The 24310-nt window shown below is 40.2% G+C and overlaps 2 protein-coding genes across 2 annotated transcripts; both read left to right on the forward strand.

Annotated features, from left to right (window-relative positions):
- The first annotated feature begins 5008 nt into the window (after nucleotides 1–5008).
- On the forward strand, nucleotides 5009–9077 carry LOC135335971 (uncharacterized). The gene is made up of 4 exons (XM_064531713.1): nucleotides 5009–5612; nucleotides 6527–7111; nucleotides 7189–7530; nucleotides 8695–9077. The coding sequence occupies exons 1-4, from the start codon at nucleotides 5045–5047 to the stop codon at nucleotides 8940–8942; spliced, it is 1743 nt and encodes a 580-aa protein (XP_064387783.1). The 5' UTR covers nucleotides 5009–5044; the 3' UTR covers nucleotides 8943–9077.
- A 3110-nt stretch (nucleotides 9078–12187) lies between these two features.
- On the forward strand, nucleotides 12188–20131 carry LOC135335884 (uncharacterized). Its single transcript, XM_064531543.1, has 15 exons — nucleotides 12188–12856; nucleotides 13047–13619; nucleotides 13721–14065; nucleotides 14740–14970; nucleotides 15052–15252; nucleotides 15661–15890; nucleotides 16969–17118; nucleotides 17178–17272; nucleotides 17702–18206; nucleotides 18267–18309; nucleotides 18424–18527; nucleotides 18596–18717; nucleotides 18776–19044; nucleotides 19191–19257; nucleotides 19504–20131. The coding sequence occupies exons 1-15, from the start codon at nucleotides 12304–12306 to the stop codon at nucleotides 20045–20047; spliced, it is 4032 nt and encodes a 1343-aa protein (XP_064387613.1). The 5' UTR covers nucleotides 12188–12303; the 3' UTR covers nucleotides 20048–20131.
- Nucleotides 20132–24310: the final 4179 nt, after the last annotated feature.

Consider the following 24310-nt stretch of genomic DNA (forward strand, 5'->3'; position numbering starts at 1 on the left):
ACGAACATCAGCGTCTGTAAAAAACCGCTATTAGCAACTGCATACACCCTAACACAAAGTGTGTTGCCATACATAATGTAGTATGCATGTGCTTGTACGGTATTTATTATGATCACTGACAAATCGTTATATATTACATGCAGACTTACTTAGAAGTAGTTTCACTGCTACATCATTTCACTGCTACATCAGCATTGCACCAAGCATCACTGCTCCAATGCTGAAAATATATCACAGCTTTCCCATCTTCTAAAAGAATTTGAAGCAATGTGGAAGAGAGTGACCGTTTAGTCCGTCAATACAAGGTTCCAGCCACGACCTCACATCAGAAATAGTATTGAGTACCTCAACCGTTGGGGTAGGTTTGCTTGACTGTGTAATCTGCTTTTGGAGATCTGTACAATTATACATGCAATAATCATTATGTAAAAGCTGGTCAATGTCCTCATGGGTATATTTATGACCAACAGGTAGGAAGTTTACCAGCACCTATTATAGCACAATGTATACAGTGTCATATGCATGCATGGGCAACCATGCATTGACAATGTGTGCATGAATGATTATAATTGTAGTCATTAGGGCAGGGCAGTGCATGCAGTTGCTATGTAATAATTATTACAATGCTATAATAATGATACCTTAGTGAATATCTTCCGTTCTACCAACAATGCACAAAACCCCAGGAAGAACTTGTTTTGGTTTTCTTTTGTTGTATTGTCCAGTTGGATGTTCAGAACTGGTGGGAGATGATCTAAAGCAATCAAGGATTTGAGTAGCACATGAATTGTAACGTTGCAGTCATGAGGGAATTGCAGTATGTCAATGTAGACGTGAGCTAACTTTCCATGAGGTGCATGCCCGGGTGTGTACTAGCACTCCAGTGACGTGTTCTGAGAGGAAGCAATCCCTGCACAGACTTTGAGATCTTTGCGAGGTGAGGAAGATTGGTCTTGTGCTGATCCATGCCATCAATGATGAGGGTAACACTGTGCTGTGGATTTGTTCTAGATTTCTCCCGATGACCATAATACTTCCGCCTTCCTTGCCTGTCACCATAATAATAATAGCAAGATGGAATAAAATGCATAATTGTGAGTTACGTACATTTTATTGCTGTCTGACTAAAGGCAAAGAATTAATTGCGTGTAAATGTAATCTGTACTTGAATATAAGGTAAAGGCTTGCAGAGTCACTTACTGAACAATCTGTAGATGTTGATCATACTCCTCCTTAAATCCACTCTTCATTCTTTCCTGGTCAAACTTAGTGCAAATATCACACTTGCTGAAAGCGCTTTAATTTGCTGTAAATTGGTATAGTTGATATGGTTATAGTATAATTATAGAATACTTACACTGGGAATGAGCACCTTCGAAAAATCTTCTTTCCAAAAGCGGTAAAAGGTAGAAACTTTTACAACTGGGATTCCTCCAGCCATGAGCTCCCTCTTCATCCTGAGGTACACATCGTACTTAGTGAGGAAATGAGGAAGGTGTATACGCGATCGATGTGAGGCATCTTATCTCCAATGAGATTAAAGTATTGCCTCATCCAAGTCTCTCATCCAAGTATTCTTTGTGTTAATATAGCTTAGCTTGCTTAGCACTATTCTAAATCAGTTATAGGCCTCATCCAACGGTCACTATGGGATTATGAGACCCTCAGGCCCTTAGTAGCGCCTTCGCTGCACTCGGGGGCGCTACAGCCTCAGGCCCTCGGGGTCTCATAATCCCATAGAAACCTTGGATTCATCCTATAACTATATATAGGCAATTTCCTTGAGCACAACTAGATCATTATTATATTGCATTGTCTCTCTTTATTATAGATCAGCTTCTAACCGAGGAAGAAGTCATCACTGACACTACTATAAACCCCCCTGAAGTAGTAGTCACAGTCAATCTAAACACGGCCATAGTGGTACCAATTGTGGTGATCCTGCTCATTGTATGCTGTTGTATTCTAATACTCGTTGTCGTGTGTGGAGTGAAGGATCGTAAGAAAAAAAGTTGTCAATCCGATACTGAAACGAGTGCGTTTTTGGATAAAAAAAAGATACGACTGACTGAGTACAATACTTGGATACTATAACAAGTGAAAAAGTAGTTAGCTAACATGAGAGTATTTTGAGCATTTTAGACTTTGTTCATTTGCATGCTGTTTTTGCTTCTTGAGTTTTCATATCAATTTCATGCTGCCAGCCCCTTTTTAATTCCTAACGAAGCGAGGCTCTAATCCAGGGCTGTAAGAAAATGTTTTATGGTGGAGGCACAAATAGAAATGGGGGCGAACTCCTGGGCAAGGCGGCTCTTGCGCTGGTGAAACTTAATTTAATGTTCTCATAGTTGTTAACATAGTTTAGATACATAATTGCAGTATGAAAACCTGCCCCCCAGCCCCCTTGGTTATTACGGCCGAGTAATCAGGTCACGTTGAGATTTTGGCAGTGCATGGACGTTATAACATTAGTGGCAGACACATTAGAACTTAGTGGCTCTGGTTGTTGCATTTACGTTACTTGAACAGTTTGACTTCAAAGTTGGAGGACGTGTTAGCTATGGTATTGAGGACACTCTATGCAGTTCAATTTTACACCTCAGAAGCATTAAGTGTTCTGCTCATAATTATTATATGCAATAAATTGACAATTCGTAACATTTTTACTGGCATCAGAGGGGTACAATTAGTATGATGGTAGAGAAGGGTCACCCGCCTCGGCCTATAGCTGGCACAATTAACTGTGCGCATGGTTAAACAAAAACCGCCAACAAAATTAATGTTCAGGTATGATTATTTGATCAGTCTGCACAATTTCAAGGGTCAACTATCAATTCATATTTTTGCATTTTAATTAACGAAAGGTATTCCTTTTGTTGAAATGGCCTATAGCGTCGAGAACAGGCTGCTTGTTACAGACAGAACGCCTGGTCAAGTTCCAATGTGGCAATTGGTATACCAGGAATTTCATGGACTGGTAATTAACAACCATAACGGGTCATGAAATCGTTATGATATAAACATTCCATGGAATGGCTTATCAAAGGAGATCTGACAAGCATGGTGCAGCTCAAGCTCTTATTACTCTCTTCAAGAGTATATAGCTCTATATACAAGACCAAATCCAACTGACCTGCACTGCACTGTGCGTCAATGGCATGCACCACCTATCTTTTCAAAATCCACCTCTGTGCATGTGTATACAGTGGAACCCCTCTATAACGGACACCTTTGGTGAACAATGTTTTGGCCTTTATACAGAGGTGGCCTTTGTTGAGAGGTTGTTTTGTATACAAACTGTTCATTTGGGACCTGGGTGCCTGGCCGTTATATATAGCAGCTGGCCTTTATTCGGAGGTAGTTGTTAACTGAGATTCCACTGTAGTATAAAAAACGGCTTTTACATAAGTTTATTTGGTCAATATCACTTTTTCCATGACTTTTGTTGATATCTGTATTGTTTTTTCTTCCTCGTACGTCCCTCCCCTCCCCTGCTCTCAACAGGCAGGTGGGTAAACTGTCTTTCACATTCGTACAGTCCAGACTCCTATATCACTACGTTTAGATAAACTGAGCCGGTTCTTTGATTATAGTTACACCGAAAAACAATAATTATAGTCTCAAAGTAGACTATAATACCATTATTATACTGCAGAAAGAGTGGCCAGATTTTGTAGCCTTCAAATGGCTAGTTGAACAACATGTCATGTCGTCTCCTACACAGATGCGCTGTGCTTTCCAAGTTTTTTGTAAGTCTTCAAGCTCGCAAACCACGCTCATTGATCTTTCTCATTGCTTAGTTGTCCGGTATATATAGCCTCGTCCAATGGTCACAATGGGATTTTGAGATCATCAGACCATTAGTTTATATAGCCCCCTCGCTACGTTCCATGTAATTTAAAGTATGTCTATGCTTCGGGTCTCAAATCCCTTAATTGGACTCATTGTTGGTGCATGCATTGGTTTAGGTTAGGCCCTGATAAATTATGCTTTTTTTTCCCCATTATTTTACATTATTTTTGAAAAATGTACCTATTATTCTCATAAAAAATCCGATTATTCCCTGATTATTCTCATAAAAATGTAATTATTCCCAAAAAATGTGACATAATAATTATTGACGAAATTAAGACGTAGGCATAAACACAGCACATGCATGACTGACACATGACATAATTAATATGATCATGCATGGTTCTCAGTGTTATCTTGCCGACTTGAACTGATCCATAATATTCACTATAAAGCCAAGCCAACTTAATTACATGCTTCACGGATGCAAGCAGGTCTCTTTTTGTAAAAAAACACCCTTATAAGGCTTTTTTGTGACCACAACTTACCAGTGTGGTTTGGGAAGCCTAACAATTTCTCTAACAGCCTAAACACCCACTCTCCCTTCATTTTTAATGAGATTCATACTTTTTTTTTTACAGGCCTAGCTGGTCTATAAATTGCTAATGAAAGTCGTGAAACATGTTATTAAGTTGGCTTGGCCTAATCAGTACTCCCCTTCAGCCACTTTTTGCTATGAGAACATTCGTTATGCAAAAATTGATTTCCCAAAAATGAACATTGATATCTTTAGACACCTAGATCTATTTAGCCTCGATCTTCGCGGCTGGAATCGAGGCTAAGATCTATTATGCTAAAATTATTCTGAGCATAATTTATCAGGGCCTAGTTGGGTATACAATGTTATGCTAAACAATGCACCAACACATACTTGTACACAGTCATATATCCTTTTGACATTTCACGATATTGAGCCTTGTTTTATGAGAGTACATTTCTGAGGTTAGAGTTTCCTACTTTGTGTGGGTTTGAGGTTAAACTTTCCTTGTGTGTGTGGGTATAATTTTCTTTCTGGTGGCCTAGTTTCCTTATGTGTGTGTGCATGGGTTTGAGGGCATAATTATAGTTTCCTTGTGCTGTGTACATGATTTTCTGAGGGATACTTCCCTATAGTGGCCATCATGCATCACTTTCTGCACTGTCAACATTAATTTTAGTCGCCACATCACTTGTTAACTTAATCAATATATCAATGAAGACTGCTGCTTTCAGTGTGCTGATTACTCTCAGTGCATTGCTCCGTCTACTGACTGCTCAGGGAGTGGACTTGACCTTGCAAAGAGAAGCATCTGGGTCCGATGTAGTCAGAGCAGCAGTGAATAGAATCCAAGCTGTACTCGATTTTGATCGACAACTTCTGAGGCGAATTGCTTTTGTTGAATCGAGAGATGGAACTGACACGGATACGTATCGACCTGGCTACAATGGAGGCATATGGCAGGTGGATGAAGATAAGTTTTTAACCACTCAAGCAAATAGTGCACTGAATGTTGAGAGACATGACGCCATAAGAGAGGCGTTTGACATTGATTGGCCAAGTGTGCAGTGGAGGGATTTGAGGATTCCCCTCTATTCGGGAATAGCAGCGAGACTGTTTCTTTTAAACGTTTCTGATACGGAACCTATTCCGTGTGATATACCAGGACAGGCTGCTTACTGGAAGACACACTACCGAGTCTACCGTGGCATTTATACTTGTAATAAGGCTGACTCGGAGGAGACATTTATCGAATATGTTAACATCTTAGCAAAAAGAAACCGTAAGTTTAGATAATTATAAGCATGCATTCTCTGTGATACACATGCAGCACACATACAAAAGGGCACCCGCTCTAGCTGTTTGATTGGCGAATTGAAGTTAGGAATCTGTATACAGTAGCGTTAATCCGGTCACCCTTGGGGCGCAGTGCAGCTTGGCCGGAATAGCGATCACGAGGTGGCTGTATTTCAGAAAATAGCCGCGGCTAAAAAACGACTTTACCTCGAATCTATAATGGTTCATTTTGCGGTTCTATTTAGATGATAATAAAGGGTATTGAATCATTTTGCTCTCTATTTAAGTGTAATCAAATTTTATCTGCCAAACCACACCCAAAACGTCATATTTGGCTGTACGTTGAAAACCTAGTTTGGGGCAGCAAGTAAATATTATATGGAAAGCAAGCTAGCTATAGCAATCTGTGCCAAACCAAATGGCCGGTATAATTATGGAGATGGCCGTACTCGGAATAGCGAGAGTTTACTGTAGTCTTGTGTGCACAATGTACATGCATGCATGCAGTGTTGATATGCTAAAATTGAATGTGGGTAGCTACATATTGTTGTCATGTATTGTGCCACTATAATACATGTGCTTGAGGACATTGAGAATCTAATCCTGGCTCTACACCCCTGATGTGTGCCAAATAAATGGCAAGACAGTTTATCTATAACTGTCAGAGTCTGACCATAATTATACACCCTGTTTGAACTTTACACTGCATTGGGAAACATGTTATGAAATAGATACAATTAATGTATAGTCCTCCGCTATATTACATAGTAAATAAAATGCAGGTTTTTCGAAGCATGATTGCCTGACAGCATGTTAAATTTAGATCTGCAGCATGGCTTTACATGCATGCATGCATAATTATATACTAATCAATGAATGCGCGCGTCTTATCATTTACAGCCTGTCGAGTTGTCAACGACATTGTGATGGTCCTGGAGGAATCTGGAAATGTTGGGGAGGCCAACTTTAACCGGGTGAGAGAATTTGTTATTCAATATGTGGACAGTTTGCAAATTGGACCGAATAACAATCGAGTAGGTGTGATCACATTTGGCACTACTGCCCAGGAGCAATTTAGTCTAGACACCTGCAGCAATGCTACATCCTTGAGAAATGCTGTGGCAGATCTTCCATATAGTCGGCAAGGAGGTACTAACATACCAGATGCTCTCTGTCGACTTCTCCGAGTTTTCTCAACTGAAGGTCGTACGGATCCCAGTGTGTTTAGAGTGGCCATGGTCTTAACTGATGGGCAGTCTACAGTAAACACTAACGACTGTGGCTATTCATCAGTTGCTGAAGCTTCGGCTGCTTTGAGGGCTGCCTCTCCACCTATTAATGTGTTTGCAATCGGAGTCGGGTCAAATGTCCAGAGAAAAGATTTGGTAGCCATTGCCAGTCAAGAGCAGTACATTTTCAGTTCTGCTGACTTCTCACAGTTGTTGTGTATTCAGAGTGTTCAAGAGGAACAGATTTGCAACACAAGTAAGACCCCATTTTGTTTGAGTTCATAGCATGCAGAGCAAAATTAATGACATTATTACCCAAATCTGTACGTATAGTCGCAGCAACTGTTCCAAGAAACACCACCAACAATGGTGAACTGGAACGTGGGGAGCAAGTCCGATGGGAATTTACCATTTCTGAATGTGGCGTGTCATTTAATCTCTCTGTACAAGAAGGGGATATCGTTTTGTACGCGTCAACAGAAACCACAGCACCAAATGAGGCCATTTATCAGTTGAGAATTGAAGTTTCAGCCACATCCAATTCTTTTGAGGCCATAAACATTATTCCTTCATTGGGGGACAATGCTGTCAACTGCAGTTTTGTTGCTAATGTCACTGTGTTTACAACTATTGTCGGTGAAAACGATACCAACATATTTACTGTATCTACCAATGGTAAGCCATATTACTATAATTATAGCTATATACAATATACACACAAAACGTTGAAAAATCACTATAAATTGCACTAATTATGCCTCGGTGCGCATGCGCAAGCGAGGTATAAGGTAGTGTGTTTGTGTGTGTGTGTGTCGATCTGTGTAGACTGCTACAGCTTCTCAAGGATCAATGAAGTGCAAGTAAGAGTTTCTATATATAGGCTTCTAGTCATGTTTTCTTGGATTTTAATTCGTGGAATACCGCACTTATTCGATTTAAAGCCGCGACCCTCCAAATATGCGATACCCTCGATCTTTTCAAATTTTCTGACCTCAAAAAGAAGCAACTGCAGCATTGACAATTATTTTTTTATGTCGCGTAGATCGAGGTCAAACTACAGCCTCGATTCCAGGCCGCAAGAAACAATCTAGGATATAGTAGAGTAACCTCCAATTATAGATGCCACCCTCTAAATATGCGACACCAGGACTTCAACATAATTTTCAACCTCCAAAAGAAACGACCTCTGGCTGTGGAATTATTTAAATAAGTACGGTAATGCTTCGTTCTCAAGCCTTATGCCTAGTTTTGCTTACTTGGAATGCCATTGCAGCCTTTTCAGAAGAGCACGTAGCCAAACTTGTTTACCGAGTGTTGCTATAGTCTACTTAGCAGTTAGTTCTGCACTAGAACGCTAGCTATTGGTAGCTGCAAGAGTGAAAAGAGATTGCACGCGAGCAAAGCTCTGCTGACGGGAACCAAGCCTATCTATACAGTTTTGTTCTGGCCTGTTACGCAATAGCATCATTATTTTTAAGTGGGTGTTAGCCAATAGCGATGAATATCACTTGTGTTGGCCACGCCTTTCAGTCAATCCAGCGTGTGCAAAATTCACGTGGTAAAAGTGGGTGTGATCAAATACTGATTGGAATCTTTGACTTTTGATTTGATACACTCATATGACAATGATAGATTAGTTATTTAATGATAGAATATCTTTTGTTATAGATTTCTGAAGTTAAAACGGCTAGCCATTAAAACTAGAAGCATGGAAATGGTGCGCTTGAGTCCATTTTAATATTTCGAGAGGTCATTTTGTATAATTACATAATTATAGGCAATTTCCTTGAGCACAACTAGATCATTATATATTGGCAATGCATTGTCTCTCTTTTATAGATCAGCTTCTAACAGAGGAAGAAGTTACCACTGACACTACTATAAACCCCCCTGAAGTAGAAGTCACAGTAAATGTTGCCGCTGCCATAGTGGTAACAATTGTGGTGATCGTGCTCATCGTAGGCTGTGGTAGTCTAATACTCGTTGTCGGGTGTCGGGTGAGGTGTCGTATAATAAAAAAAAGAAAAAGGTGCAAATGCTGTCAATCCGCGCCAATACTGGGAGAAAAAAAAGATACGGCTAACTGAGTATACAATACTCGGATACTATAACGAGTGAAAGTAGTTAGCTAACATGAGAGTTTTTTGAGCTGAATATTGTTTTAGTCATTTGCATGCTGTTATATTTCTAGCTGCTTGAGTTTTCATATCAATCATATATTGCCCCTTTTTAATTCCTAGCGAAGCGAGGCTCCAATCCAGGGCCGTAAGATGTTTTATGGTGGAGGGCACAAATAGAAATGGGGGCGAACTCCTGGCAAGGCGGCTCTTGCGCTGCCCAGAGGGTGGGTCCGAGAGGGGGGTGTTCCGCCACACCGGAGGCGAAATTTAATTTAGTTGTTAATAGATACATAATTGCAGTACGAAAACCTACCCCCCAGCCCCCTTGGTTATTACGGCCATGTAATCAGGTCTCATTGAGGTTTTGGCAGTGAATGGACGTTATATAATGTTGGTGGCAAACACAATAGAACTTATAAATTAGTGGCTCTGCATATCATGGTTGTTGCATTTACGTTATTAAACAGTTTGACTTTAAAGTTGGAGGACGTGTTAGTTAACTTACGGTATTGAGGACACTCAATTTTACACCTCAGAAGCATTATTATTTTTAAGCGTTCTGCTCATATTAATTATAAAGCTGGACAATAATTATTCTTAAATTGACACTTTGATCATTACCTACAATTACAGCATCAGAGGGTATGATGGTTGAGAAGGGTCAAAGGTCAATTGCATTCTAGTTAACGCAAGGAATATATTCTTTTTGTTGAAATGGCCTATAGTGTCGAGAGCAGGCTGTTTGTTACAGACAGAACACCTGGTCAAGTTCCAATGTGGCAATTGGTATACCAGGAATTTCATGGACTGGTACTGGTACTGGTAATTAACAACCATAACGGGTCATGAATATCATTATGATATAAACATTCCATGGAATGGTACGGAAGCCCATAGGGGCCATTCAGTTCCACTCTAAGATCCCACTCTAGAATGCACTTCCACTCTGACTGTAGCAAGGGCTACTGAAATTCAGCCGTTATAATTATAGCTACACATCTTTGAGATTACAAAACTGACCCCCCCCCACACATAATTATAGTGTATTAAAAGAGTGTGCATGGGAGTATAGTGTCCTCAATGCAAGATAAAGTCCCGCCCACCAGCTCTGCCCTCTCTGATGTTCAACCAGAGTGGAGCCTGGAGGTATATGTCAAGGACTGCAAAGGTCAAATTGACATCATCTGGTCTGTACATGTTCAGGCACTTGGTAACAGAACTGGTAGCTATGAACATTAAAACTGCAGCTAGAAATTTAGCGTTTATTGATGATTTGTAACATTTATATCAATTTGTGCATGTGTTGGAGACAGATCATTAGCATTCATGTCCCCAATGCTGTCACCGTATAACAGTGGTTGTTTGATTGTGTCCTAAATATGTTTCAGAATAATTATTACAAGCAGTAGCTGTTGGGGATTAACTATCCCAAGCCGAGTTTTCGCTTTTATAACGGTTAGGCAAACAACGTTGTTCACCTAACGGTACCGTTATAAAAGCTAAAACTCGGCCTGGGATCGAGGCTAGGGATCAACAAGATAAAAAACACAGGCCTGTAAGAATACCCATGCACTCTCAAAATATTAACAAGTTTCTCAACTTCACTATAGCCATTTTTCACACTGGATGGAGACAATAACACAATGGAATTTCAGAATGGAATTTCAGAATGGAAGTGCATTCTAGAGTGGAATTGCAGAGTGGAAGTGCATTCTAGAGTGGAATCTTAGAGTGGAACTGAATGGCCCCTATGGGCTTCCGTAGAATGGCTTATCAGATGAGATCCGACCGGCATTTATTATATTGCAGAAAGAGTGGCCAGATTTTGTAGCCATCAAAAGGCTCTTTGTAAGCTATTTTCTTCAAGTTCACAAACCACGCTCATTGACCTTTATCTTTGCTTAGTTGTCCAGTATAGCATCATCCGTGCTGTCAATTGCGTATCTTAGTCTGTATGCTTAGCCTTATATATAGCGCTATATATTATAAACCAGTTTTAGGCCTCGTCCAATGGTCACTACGGGATATTGAGATCCTCAGACCGCTAGTATATATAGCACCCTCGCTACGTTCGGGCATGTAATTTAAAGTATGTCGATGCTTTGGATATAAAAATCCCCAAATCCCTTAATTATAGACTCATTGTTGGTGTATTGTTTAATTGGTTTGGGTACAATAATATTAACCCAAACCACGTACTGATTAAACAATGCACCAACACACACTTGTACACATAATCCTTTTGACATGTGGTTGATGTAGTGCATGTCCATGTGATTAAGAAGCCCTCAGCTATTCGTAGAACCCTCTCTACACACAGGATACTATAAATCAGTGCTTCTAAATCTCATGGACACAAAACAGTAATTATGCGTAATGTTTGGTGCCTTCTACTAGTACAGCCTTACAAATAAGAAGCTTAGTAGAGCATTCACCCCCGTGCGTTGAACTTGCAGCGGAAAAACGAGATAACTGCTTTTTACCGTAATGACCTTAACATTATGGGGAATCGTGAATTGATGAATATCTACAATTTACATCGATCAGACTTAGTTTTTTTGTTGTTTTCAAAGATTTCCTACAAGTTTCAACTATAATATTTCAACTTATACTGTCTCATTAGCAGCTAGAGTAGTCCATGCATGAAAGTGTCTAGTTCGCTCAAACAGCTCATTAATGTTGTGTCCACACACACACCAATCACCCTGCATGCTGCGCACGGGGTAACTATATATTATGTACTATTAAGGCATCCCTAGCTCGGATCACACTTACATCTACTATCAATGGAAGCATGTATCTATGGTGGAAGTTACATCGACCACGACTGACTTAATTTCTTCCTGCAGTGCATTACCAGGGGATGTTTGAACTGGCATGCAGTGCATAGAGTACAGGAAGTGAGGGTATTACTTGGAAGTGAATGATTACAGGAGGGTGACAGCATGACAGGGTAAACAAATAGTTTCAAATTATGAATGGTATGTTTGTTGCATATTGACTCCTGAGATCAGAAGAAACACTGTGCCAATGTCTGCCATATGACACAGTTCAGACGGTGCTGTGCCACTACTGAGCCAATATATCCCATGTGGCACTGGTGCATGTGTCACAACTATTACATACTGTTATAGTGCTTCCATACTGTTATAGTGCTTCCATACATTTCCTTCTTGGCAGCTGTTTCATTATTATTGGCTGGGAGACAACCACTTACTACTAGTGGAAGTTACACCTAACCACGACTGAATCATTCTCAGAAAGTTATAATTATATAGTCTATTATGCATGGATAAGATCCTATAAATCTTCAACTTTAATTAACTCAATGAAGACTGCTACTTTCAGTGTGCTGATTACTCTCAGTGCATTGCTCCCTCTACTGACTGCTCAGGGAGTGGACTTGACCTTGCAAAGAGAAGCATCTGGGTCCGATGTTGTCAGAGCAGCAGTGAATAGAATCCAAACTGTGCTTGATTTTGATCGACAACTTCTCAGGCGAATTGCTTTTGTTGAATCGAGAGATGGAACTGACACGGATACGTATCGACCTGGCTACAATGGAGGCATATGGCAGGTGGATGAAGATAAGTTTTTAACCACTCAAGCAAATAGTGCACTGAATGTTGAGAGACATGACGCCATAAGAGAGGCGTTTGACATTGATTGGCCAAGTGTGCAGTGGAGGGATTTGAGGATTCCCCTCTATTCGGGAATAGCAGCGAGACTGTTTCTTTTGAACATTTCTGATACGGAACCTATTCCGTGTGATATACCAGGACAGGCTGCTTACTACAACCGAGTCTACTGTGGCTTGACATGTAACGAAACAGAGCAGCACTTTGTCGAAAGTGTTAACATAATCTCGGCAAACAGAAACTGTAAGTCCTTAATACAGGTTTAAACCGCAAATTGATAAACGTATTATGCCAAAATACGATTTGTACAATCATGCATGTACAGTTATACATAGTGTAATATCCATGGTATTGTATAATTATATATATTGTAAGTTTAATGTTTTATTTCATAAAAGATCGAGTGACTGCACTATAATATCCTGATTTACAGTTAATAGCGACATTGTGATGGTCTTGGATGAATCTGGCAATATTGGGAAGACCAACTTTAACCTGGTGAAACAATTTGCTGCACAGTATGTGGGTAGTTTGCAAATCGGACCGAATGACAATCGAGTAGGTGTGATCACATTTGGCAGTCATGCCCGGGAGCAATTTAGTCTAGACACCCACAGCAACGCTACATCCTTGAGAAATGCTGTAACAGATCTTCCTCATGCTGGAGGAAACATCAACATACAAGATGCTCTCTGTCAACTTCTCCGAGTTTTCTCAACTGAAGGTCGTACAGATACCAGTGTGTTTAGAGTAGCCATGGTCTTAACTGATGGGCGGTCTACAGTATACGATAACAACTGTAGCTATTCATCGGTTGCTGAAGCTGCGGCTGCTGTGAGGGCTGCCTCTCCACCTATTAATGTGTTTGCAATTGGAGTCGGGAAAGATGTTCGGAATGAAGATTTGGTAGCCATTGCCAGTCAAGAACGGTATATTGTCCGTATTGATAACTTCTCACAGCTGCCATGTGTTCAAAGTTATCTAGAGGGACAAATCTGCAACATAAGTAAGATCATTCGTTCATAAATAATTATTGTTACATAAGCCCCCTATGGAGTTCTTATAAACAAGAAGTATTATAATTATAATGTCATTCCATTTCTGTAGCAACGACTGTACCAAGAAACACCGGTACCACCAACAATGGTGAACTGGATCGTGGGGAGTTAGTCCGATGGAAATTCACTATTTCTGAATGTGGCATGTCATTTAATCTCACTGTACAAGAAGGAGAAGTCGTTTTGTACGCGTCAACAGAAATCACAGTGCCAAATGAGGCCATTTATCAGTGGAGAATTGAAGTTTCAGCCACATCCAATTCTTTTAAGGTCATAAACATTATTCCTGCATTGGAGGACAATGCTGTCAACTGCAGTTCTGTTACTAATGTCACTGTGTTTACAACTATTGTCGGTATAAACGTTACCAACATGTTCACTGTATCTACCAATGGTAAGCCCTATAGCTCAATGCACTTATACAAAGTAGTCTCCCCCGCCCTGCATGCATGTTTATATGTTTTTGTTGCCCAGTGAGTGGGCAGATCAAAGCAATCCATTGCTGTGTATATGGCATCACTATACCACCATGCATGCAGAACATAGGTTTCAAAAGACCTCTAATTTTGACTAATGCCACACCATCCCACCCAATAACCCAATTGGTCCTTTTTATAGAATCTACCTTTTGTACTAGTTGTGGGAAGCAAAACTAATGATTTATGATGGAATTCGGCAAAACTAATGAAATCACTCAAAACACATGAGAGAAAAACTTGCCCAATCAGAAAAGTTTGACGTCATTGGGCAAGTTAGTTATTGCAGGCGCCCTCGTGCAACATGCCAAATAACTAGATAACTTATAATCCGCACTTGTGCTTGGCAATAACAGAATGAGAGAAGAAGTATTACCATTTCATTTTCATGATTCTATTTGAGCTGCTTTTGTTTAGCTGTGGTGATGGCCTAGTTGATGAGATCAGTCAGAGATAAAGTATGTTGGATTGTGGTCTGCCACAACATGTTCACCTGTAGTTGTTGAGTTAGCACCACAGCACTGCATGTGATTCTTTCTAACTGTGGACGATATGCTTGTCAATTGGTTAATTCTATCACCGCCTTCCTCAGCCCCACAGACTCAGTGTCCTCCTCTACCGGCCATTCTCAATGGATTCATCACCTACGCTCCTGACAACACACCTGACTATGATCTGGGAACTGTGGCTACTTACGCCTGTGACATTGGGTTTGTTCTAGACCTCTCCCTAGGAGGATCTGAGATTAAAACTTGTGCGGACAATAATAGACTGGATACTATTGGAGCGTTTGATAACCTTAACCAAACTCTAAGATGTACCCGTGAGTAAGATATCTCCTATAAAATATACCCTATTTTGCAATGTACACTATTTTATTGCAAATCTTCCATCTGTATTACAGCCATTGAGTGCCCTCCTCTACTGGACATTCCTAATGGTACGATCTCCTACTCTCCTGACGTCAGCCCTAATTTTGATCTGGGAACTAATGCAACCTACACTTGTGACGATGGATTCTATATCATGGATGTCACTGAGGCACGAGTTTGTATGGATGAAAATGCTATGGGAGTGTGGAGTGGTCAGAAGCCTCTTTGTATCGGTACGTTATTGCATACTTTAAATATACCGAGGTAGTGCACGTCTCAGACTTAACGAAATTACAGCCATGTATGCATGGAATTTAAGCATAAGTCTTGCAATGCATGACATCTATATAAATTATACATGCATGTATACATGAATGTTTAATAAAGATATTTTAGCAGAGCAATAATTATAGAGACATTGCATGTGTCTATTGTGCACGACCTTAATTTGTATTTGAACGTCCATACATGCATACTCTGTTTTTGTTGCTTAGTAAACAAAGTCATGCGTTTCATCTAGCTATCAATTGAGATGCTGATGATTTGACTACCTAACTCTTATCTGCAAGGGAATTAACCGTAGCTACATAATTATGCTTAACAAATCATTCTCTCTTACAATGCACAAAATTATGTTTCAGCTGGCTGTGTAGCGGGTATACACCAGGATCATTCTTGGCCCAACACGGCACTAGGGTCTATTGCGCTGTCTCCTTGTCCATGTGCTGAAATGGGTGTGTTTGCAGGGAATGTCAGCAGACAGTGCTCTGGGTCAATCAGTGAGGGAGGTATGTGGAAGGATGAGCTTGACCTCAGCAGCTGTGAGACTACACTTTCAGACATATCCCAGGAATTGTGTGAGATTACACTAGTAAGTGGTTTGAATAAGTGTATAGTATAACATCTGTGTCATGTTTGTTATAGCCAGCTATAGGATTTAGCCACTTTAATTAATGTACTGAAAAATCATGGAGTATAGCAAGTCCATCGCAGTAAGAAATATATATAGTGTCCCTTAGTCAGTGTACTCACTTAAAGTGAAACAAATGATTGGCCCGGTGCCCCACCACCCAAGGTTTTACTCATGTCTGGATGGTAAACGTTGCTGTAAATAATAATTATTATGCCTCGAGGCGTAGCCGCACGAGGGATACGGTAAAGCTGACTGTGTGTGTGTCTGTGTGTGTGTGTATTCCAGCAGTAACTGCTCAACGGTTGCAATGCGACGAAAACTAACAGCTTCTATAGGCTTCTAGCCACGTTCTCTTGGATTTTGATTCGTGGATTAGCAAACTAAAGCTTCTTTCTCTAGTTATGGCTAGTTTGACTCACATTGAAGGCTGTTGCAGTCTCTTCAGAATCTTTCATAGCATCATCTGTTCGCACAAACTTTCTATTCAACATATGAGTTAGCCTTGAACTAAAGCGCTAGCTTTTTGTTAGCTACAAGACTCAAAAAATATCTGTTAAAACAGCTAGCTAGCAGTAGCCATTTGTGAAAATTGATCTCTTTGGACACACCCTTTAATTATTGCTGTGGATGTAATGCGCATGCGCGCTCATTCCCCATGTGTGAGAAAATAATATCCAAGATCCAGATCCAGATCCTCCTGGCAGAATCATCTTTGTCTTGAGGGCTAGGGCCTGGTAAGCCATAAAACACTACCATATAACAATATTAATATAGATAACAATATGCATGTACAGGTCTTTTCTTCTTAGATATTATATACACTGAACTACAGATCCTGGAAGAATCAATTTTCTTCTTTCTTGAGGTCCTGGTAAGCCACATAATACAACAATAGATGCATGTAAATAAATGTTTTCTTCTCAGTGACTTTATATAGATAAGCTAACTTTAGATAACATTCTAATACTTTTGAGCGAAAGCAAAAACATGGCGAGAGGCATTAGCACAGCGCCAGCTTGAACACTAGTTATTATAGGCACTCTCATCAAATACAACAACAACAACTCAAGCATCCAATCAGATTGCCAATATCACATCTAAGCCACAAAATCTGACTACAAATCAAATCGCCATGGTTACTTCAATAGTAGAGCAACTAACAGGAGAAGCTACTGTCAACCAAGAGGTAAACATTGTTACTTGAAGTCCAAATTAATTTTAATGACTCTTCACATGTCCATGCAGGTGAGGGACAACTATCTTCAAACAATCAACAATATTCAGCTAGCCGATGCTGAAGCCATCTATCAGAGCCAGTTGGCAATGAATTCATCAATAAGGTATCACATATATATATACAGCAGATTTAGGGGGGGGGGAGATATACGTAGGTGAACATGACGCATGAGAAGTGATCATTGGAGCTTTACCTGCAGTTCAAGCAGAAAGTGGTAACCACGTGCACAAAATTCATATCCACGAAGACAGAACTGACTACAAAATTAACCTTCCGGAAATTACCCGCTATAATTTTACGATAAATTATTGCAAGCTTGAACAACTCCAAATGCTTTGGCAACAGATTGCCGCTCATATACATGCACTTGCTCTTAAAAGTCCTTGGTCTTTCCCAAATGATTGCTGCTATAATAAGTATAATTATTGTACCATGCATGCAGTAGTGGTTTTTGCACTATGTCAACACATAATAACTTTATAACGTTATACAATAGTTGTGAGCATTAATGTATCTTATTTTACTGGCATAGGATTCTTGCAAGCCTCAATTCATTTCTGGACAATCTCAATATTTCAACTGTTTCCAGAAACTCCACAAGCAATCGGACTGTTTTCAGTTTCGAAACATTTGCTATCACAGTGCAAGATGTATACCCTGACAGTTTCCAGGGCCAGACATTTGTTGTTGATTTAGGACCTGTCGAAGAGGCAATTAACAATACTGGCGTTATCGACCAAGATGCTCTGATGAAATTTAATGGTGGTAAAGGTAATACAGCTGATAACAGATCAGACAACAAAAACTCAACAGCTTCTCTCCATTTAAGCCCATCAATTCTTGAGGATTGCCCAGCAACAAATCGTACCTCGCTTACGCAGAGATTAAGTTACTCTGTTTTCTTGTCTGGTGTGCTTTTCCTTCCTGAGAACAGAAGTACTAATCAGGTGGGATCTATCGTGGTAGCTGCAAGACTAGCTTGTCTGCAGACCAACAAGACAGTACCAGTACGGACAAGCTTTCTGATCAGGACGATGGTAATTATAAGAAACTTGAATCTTAATAGCTATATACTTAATAAGTTACTTTGCCTGCAGGATAATATCAACAGCAGCAGTTGTGCTGTGTTTAACACTCAAGGTTAGCGACTAGAATAATTGAGGACACTTTTACTATTATGAATCATCATGGTGAAATATCTTTAGTATAAGCTCACAAACAAAAAGTATACTGTCATAATGCCGACTATTTCAGATCGGTTTGGAGCTTGGGACACTGCTGGATGTAAAGAGATAGCCAGTTCCAATGGGAGAAAAGATTGCGAATGCAGACAATTGGGCCATTTTGGAATACTATTTGTAAGTTTATATTTGCATGGCAACGAAATTAATGAAATCACAACCTTTTATGCACCTCACGGTTACAGGATTTGAATCCAACTTCATTGCCTGAAAATCTTGCAATTGCTTTGAGCACCATCACATACATTGGCCTGGGCTTGTCTGTAGTTTGTCTTCTGGTGTTCATGTTTACCATTTTTATCAGCAAGTAAGTGGAAGCCTGATTACACCAACTTATAAGCTTGACATTTCTATTTCCTTCACAGGAAGCTACTCGCTGATAAGCAGAACCAAATTCTCATCAACATGAGTATTTCACTGATATGTCTGTACTTCACCTTCCTCATTGGAGGGTTCACTGTTGGTGTCCCACCTCTCTGTGGATTCGTGTCTGCCCTCCTGCAGTACTTCTTCCTAGTGTTTTTCTCCTGGATGGCTGTAGAAGCTGTCTGGCTCTATATCAAACTGGTAGTGGTAATGGGATCTGATTCCCTCACATCCAAGTTCATGCTGAAGGCTGGGCTCCCAGCTTGGTGTAAGCAATCACTCGATTTAAACAGTGTTCGTTTATAATTATTATGCATGCATGTATACTTAAGGGATAATTCATTCAATTGAACGCATGCACAACATTGTGCTTCTTGACTGTATAGTGATGATGATTTACCACTCCACATGCAGTACTCCCCTTCGTGATTGTAGCCATAAGTGCGGGGGCAGGCCACCAGCACTACAACAATCCATACTAGTAAGTGAATCAAATCGTATATAAGATAAAATAAACTTGGCCGATTCTTTATGTTCAGCAAAAAAACATGGGTCTGGGGGCAATTAAGTCAAATCAAGTACTGTGGATCCTACAAGTTTTGTGTATAGTTACTTAACTCAAATCATCATAATTATGTAGTCTCAATACTGGAATATTAGCTAGGGCATGTGCATGGATGTACCCCGTCATTCATTCATTCATATACACACATTACTATTGATTCAGCTGTCGTCCTACTGAATGGCCTTTCTATTTTGGATTCATTCTTCCTTTTGTCATCATCTACGTACTCAACTGGATTGTGTTTGTTGCCATCATGGTGTCCATTTGCAAGCATTATGTCAACGGAAACCTCTCACCACTAAAAGAGAGCTCCCAAAGTGAACAGTTCAGCAATTTTAAGAAGAACTTGACTATTGCAATGTGCCTATCGGTTGTACTTGGCCTGGGTTGGGGCCTTGGACTAGCATCAACAAGCTCTGGTCTGGTGGAGCTGTCATTTCCGTTCCAAGTGATATTCTCGATCTTTGTGGGCTCTCAAGGTGTGCTTATCTTCTTTTTTTATGGCCTTCGAAGTACTGATTTTTGCCAGACATGGATAAAACTCTTTAATTGCTCTAAATCTAACACTGATAACTTTGTGTCTTTTGAGAAAGGAAGTACTACTCAACGTACGGTTTCTGGCACTGCAGTAGAGGAGTTATCGAGCATGTCAAACACATTGCCGAGAAAACAGTACGCCCAACACAACGAAGAAAAAGAACTATAGGAACACGAGATAAAACAATAGTTGTATCACTTATACTTGTTTATTCCTATCCTTTTATGTGTATAATCCGATTGTGAATGTTGAGACGGTCAGACGTTTATACTGTATATACATGTAGTAGGAAATGTTTGTGGGTTCTAATATCGCGGTTCAATCCCAGAAAACCACACCCACCAATAGCTTTGCATGCATGTGAAGTATCGGTGCGTGGGAGTTTTGTTAACTGCTTTACCCTCGAAAAGGCACCTCACACAAATTTCCCGCTATACAGTATAGCATTAGTGAAACGTCGCACTAAACATTTAGCCAATGATATGAGCTAGATTTCCACAATTTTATATCTAGATGTACATGTAGTGTATATTATAGTTTAACATTCCAATGATGTGGCAATATCCCCCCATTTCCTCGAGGGAAAAAAGGGGGAGTTTGGTAAACTGCGGGGCCACTCCCTCACTGTGCCAACATTCATACCACTGCATGCCTGAACAGCAGCTTTTTAAAGCCTTATGCCGATGATTGCTTTGGCCGCTTGGTCACGTCATCTGCTAGGCCGCTTGGCCATACCGCATTCATTATAATTTAGCTTAATAATTTATTAATAATTACCTATACTCTAATCTGAGGGAGTGAATGTTTAAGCTCCCATAAGTATGAGAGAGTGGTGCAATGCCCCGACACCGAAGGCAGAGAAGTATGGTAAATACGAAATAAAGCGTTAATAACAACATTTTCAAACCATGCTATATATAAGGGTGGGAAGGGAGGGGAAGACTTTGCAGCTGACAACTGAATATGTTTATGCTTGTGATAGAGCTAGCAGTATAGCTATAGTGCACAATAATTGTATTTAGCTGGGAATTTGAAGGTATGAAACTTTGTGGGGGATATCTTGAGCTAGGAAGTAGTCATGATTGCTTGAGAGTGATCAGAGTGTAGGTCGAACTGTGTCAGAGTGCATTTTGAGAGCAAGAGATCGGCCATTTTCAGTAAGCTCGAGGTGTGCGGTGATCCCATCATCGTTGCACCAATATATCCCACTCTTCCATATAGAGCAGAATTTTTGAAGAGTATAGGGACATCGTGCAATACTTTGCTAGCAGGGGCAAGGCGGAACGTGAATACTATCCTCAGAATGAGGACCTGAAGGCAGCGAGAATCGAAAAACTTGGTATCTTGAGAGGTTTCAAGTATCCAACCAAAGTGGTACTGCTTGATGCTTTGAGCATCTTTCCAAACTTGATCTGGAGTTTCGATTCGAATGAGTCCTGGAAAGAAAAGGTATCGAGCGTCAGACTCAGGAACAGAAGTATCTCTGTCAGTGGAAGAAGCAATCTCCTTTGAAAAAAAACTTGCTCATCTAAGATTTCTAAACACAGCTCTAAATGAGACATGTAGGCAATCAGCATCTCTATATCGAAGCCATTAAATTCTTTCTTGAATTTCGACAAAGGCACCACTCCAGTGCTTGAAGCTAGCTTGCAGTGCTGGCGGAACCTTTAGGAACAAACACGTTTCCAGTGACTCGGGACAGAAGTGTAGCTTGGTCAATCACTATAATAAAGACTTCTCTGGAGAGGTGTCATTGCGAAGAACAAGAGGAGACCTCTTTTATGCAGCTGGTCACAGATCTCTACAAGGTGAGGGACGGTGCTGGGTATGAAAGAAAGAATATCTTGGGTGCATTTTGACAGATCCTTGCTAAGATTGCTCTTAATTTTTTCGTATACATTTTCCAAAGACAAAGCAAGGTAGATGTAAAAGGTGTGAGCATTCAGGCTGATTGTTTCTGGAGAGCGGAGAATAGTTTCTGAATCTGTTTTCTTGCTTTTGTCATATCATACGAACCAGCAAAGCGACAATCCATTGGAATGAACTCTTTGAACTCAAACTTTTGATAATGGGGGCAAAGATTCCCTCTTTGGCTTGCGAATCTTCTCCCATTTCCTTCAACGTGTCGGCATGGCTACCAACTACTATCACATGTGCTTTGCCTTTCAGATTAGTGCACTGGTTTTGGACGAGGGTCAACCAACGATTCATGGAATCAATAATCACTTGCTCATTTTCTACAAGCTTATTAGCACAGAGGATAATGATGGGTGGAGAGGTTGGAACAGCATCCAGCCAGCCATAGAATGCACCCACTGACAGAGCACTCGCCTGTAGTTGGTATATTGTAGCACAATTTACACGGTTATTGATTACATTGTTACAGCATAGATAAAGAAGAGAGGGATTGGCAACAGAAGTTAAAACGTAGACTTTTGTGCAGGGGGTGTGGCTTAATCTTGAAACGATGCGTGTTGTCCCCCACCGTAACGCCGCGAAACACTTTACAGTATAACTGTACAGACATGAATACATGAATACAGACGGATGACAAAAGAGAAAAGAGGCTATCCTAATACTGGACGGAGTTTCCCGTTACAAACGCTAGAAGAAGTCATTTGCTGACCTTGCTGAGTGCACACACTCTCTGCCAACTTGTACTCACCAATGCTGACTAGAGCTTTCACAATATCTTTCCACTGTATGCCAATATTTTTGATTTTGGCTGCCTGGAGACTTGCTATGTTGGCTCTTTTTATGGTTTTCAGTTAGTCATTGCCCAATCCAAATTGGTCACATTCCAGCTGACTCAGCTGTTCCAGTGATGGGAACGAGGACAGAGGATCTATACATGTAGGAGAGATTTAGAAGCCAAGAGACTCATATAGCTATGTAGTACCGTATAGCGGGTAATTTTCGTGGTTGAGCAATATATTTAGTCATTTCGTGGATAACATTTTTGTGGTTGCTGCTTGCACTGCAGGTAAAAGGTAAGCCTGCAAGGTCGCTTCATTCGTGGGTGAAATATTCATGGTCAGGCAAAATAACAATTGTGTTTGATGCATGCATGTCATAATATTAGTATAACTAACAACAAACTCAATGCCTTCTAAGGTATTTCTGATATAGTCTGCGCCGGCCATGGTAGGAGAATGATGTAATTATTCTATGTATGATTTATAAACGTTGTATTAGAGAATATCCTGTATGTCCACAATCATGTGTGCATTGCTGGCCATGGTTTTGTTTGGGCAATCCGCGAAAATTAATTTTAGTGCCCCTCGAAAATAACCCACTATACAGTATTATACTTACAGAAAGCATAATTATTTAGATCAACAATGCACTTTACTATCCTTATTGTTATGCAGTTAGTACAGTGCAGTAATGTATACTCATTTCCTCATGCAGAGCTTATATTTGAGATCCGTTTTCCTATAGTGTTTGGACGAGGCTGATGAACTGATAACTTCTGAGTGCCTGGGACAGATTGATATTCAACGTCCTGGGGTACTGTCCTATCAAGGTTCAGAGGTCAATACATGTACCCAAGAAGTGACAAGTTTTCAACTCGTATCCTATAAGGGTGGTCTAGTTCAGAGGTCAATACACGTACCCAAGAAGTGACAAGTTTTCAACTCGTATCCTAAGGGTGGTCTAGAGATTAAAGGTCATATTCAAGAAGAAATGTTTTACAATAATACTTCAGCAGTCCATTTATTATTGCCATAATTACGAATTCAGAGGTCATTTCGCATTGATTGAAGTTAACATTTTCCATCACTCTAGCCATTAACACTCACTCAGGAAAACTATTGTGTATCCACCAGTTCTGCTACAGTGTATTTATTATACTGGTATAGTACTATATTTATGACTGTGGTTTTGGGTATACTTTATCAGAGCCGGAGGAAGCAAATATGAAGTGGTCAGGCCGGACCCATAAAGGGGGTCCGGGGGTCCTCCCCCGGGAAATTTTTTTTGAATGGTGCTTGCTGGTGCATTCTGGTGCATTTTGAGTAATATTTAATGAATTTGAAAATTGACATTTTAATTGAGACAATCACAAAAATTAATATTGGTACAGGTATATGAGGTTGCACCTAAAACTTCTGAGACGGTGAATGATACCGGTTTGGAGAGGCACCAATGTGAGGACACTGAAAGGAACTCGATTGCAGTTTGGAGAGAGACATTTTCTTCTGGCTAGCAGCTAGATCTGACACTAGATAGCCTGTCCTGCGGTACTACTACAGTATCTAGCTATTACCAGCACCGTTGAGTTAACAATTATTACCTGATTAATTTTTCATTAACGACCGTTACCAAATAAATAAGTGAATGCAAGAAAAGTGGTCAGGTTTTGGCCTGACCAACCTGACCGGTTCCGCCGGCCCTGATTTATGACTCTGTGAAAGTTTGTGTTGTTGT

The sequence above is a fragment of the Halichondria panicea genome, chromosome 5 (assembly GCF_963675165.1).
Source record: "Halichondria panicea chromosome 5, odHalPani1.1, whole genome shotgun sequence".
Classification (NCBI taxonomy): domain Eukaryota; kingdom Metazoa; phylum Porifera; class Demospongiae; order Suberitida; family Halichondriidae; genus Halichondria; species Halichondria panicea.

What these genes read in the sequence shown, in the direction of transcription:
- LOC135335884 (XM_064531543.1), top strand. Translation starts at nt 12,304, where the DNA reads ATGAAGACTGCTACTTTCAGTGTGCTGATTACTCTCAGTGCATTGCTC. An exon ending in GGGACAAATCTGCAACATAA is followed by an intron (nt 13,620 to 13,720) that starts GTAAGATCATTC and finishes CCATTTCTGTAG; the next exon opens with CAACGACTGTACCAAGAAAC. An exon ending in GTTCACTGTATCTACCAATG is followed by an intron (nt 14,066 to 14,739) that starts GTAAGCCCTATA and finishes CGCCTTCCTCAG; the next exon opens with CCCCACAGACTCAGTGTCCT.
- LOC135335971 (XM_064531713.1), top strand. Translation starts at nt 5,045, where the DNA reads ATGAAGACTGCTGCTTTCAGTGTGCTGATTACTCTCAGTGCATTGCTC. An exon ending in CATCTTAGCAAAAAGAAACC is followed by an intron (nt 5,613 to 6,526) that starts GTAAGTTTAGAT and finishes TATCATTTACAG; the next exon opens with CCTGTCGAGTTGTCAACGAC. An exon ending in GGAACAGATTTGCAACACAA is followed by an intron (nt 7,112 to 7,188) that starts GTAAGACCCCAT and finishes CTGTACGTATAG; the next exon opens with TCGCAGCAACTGTTCCAAGA.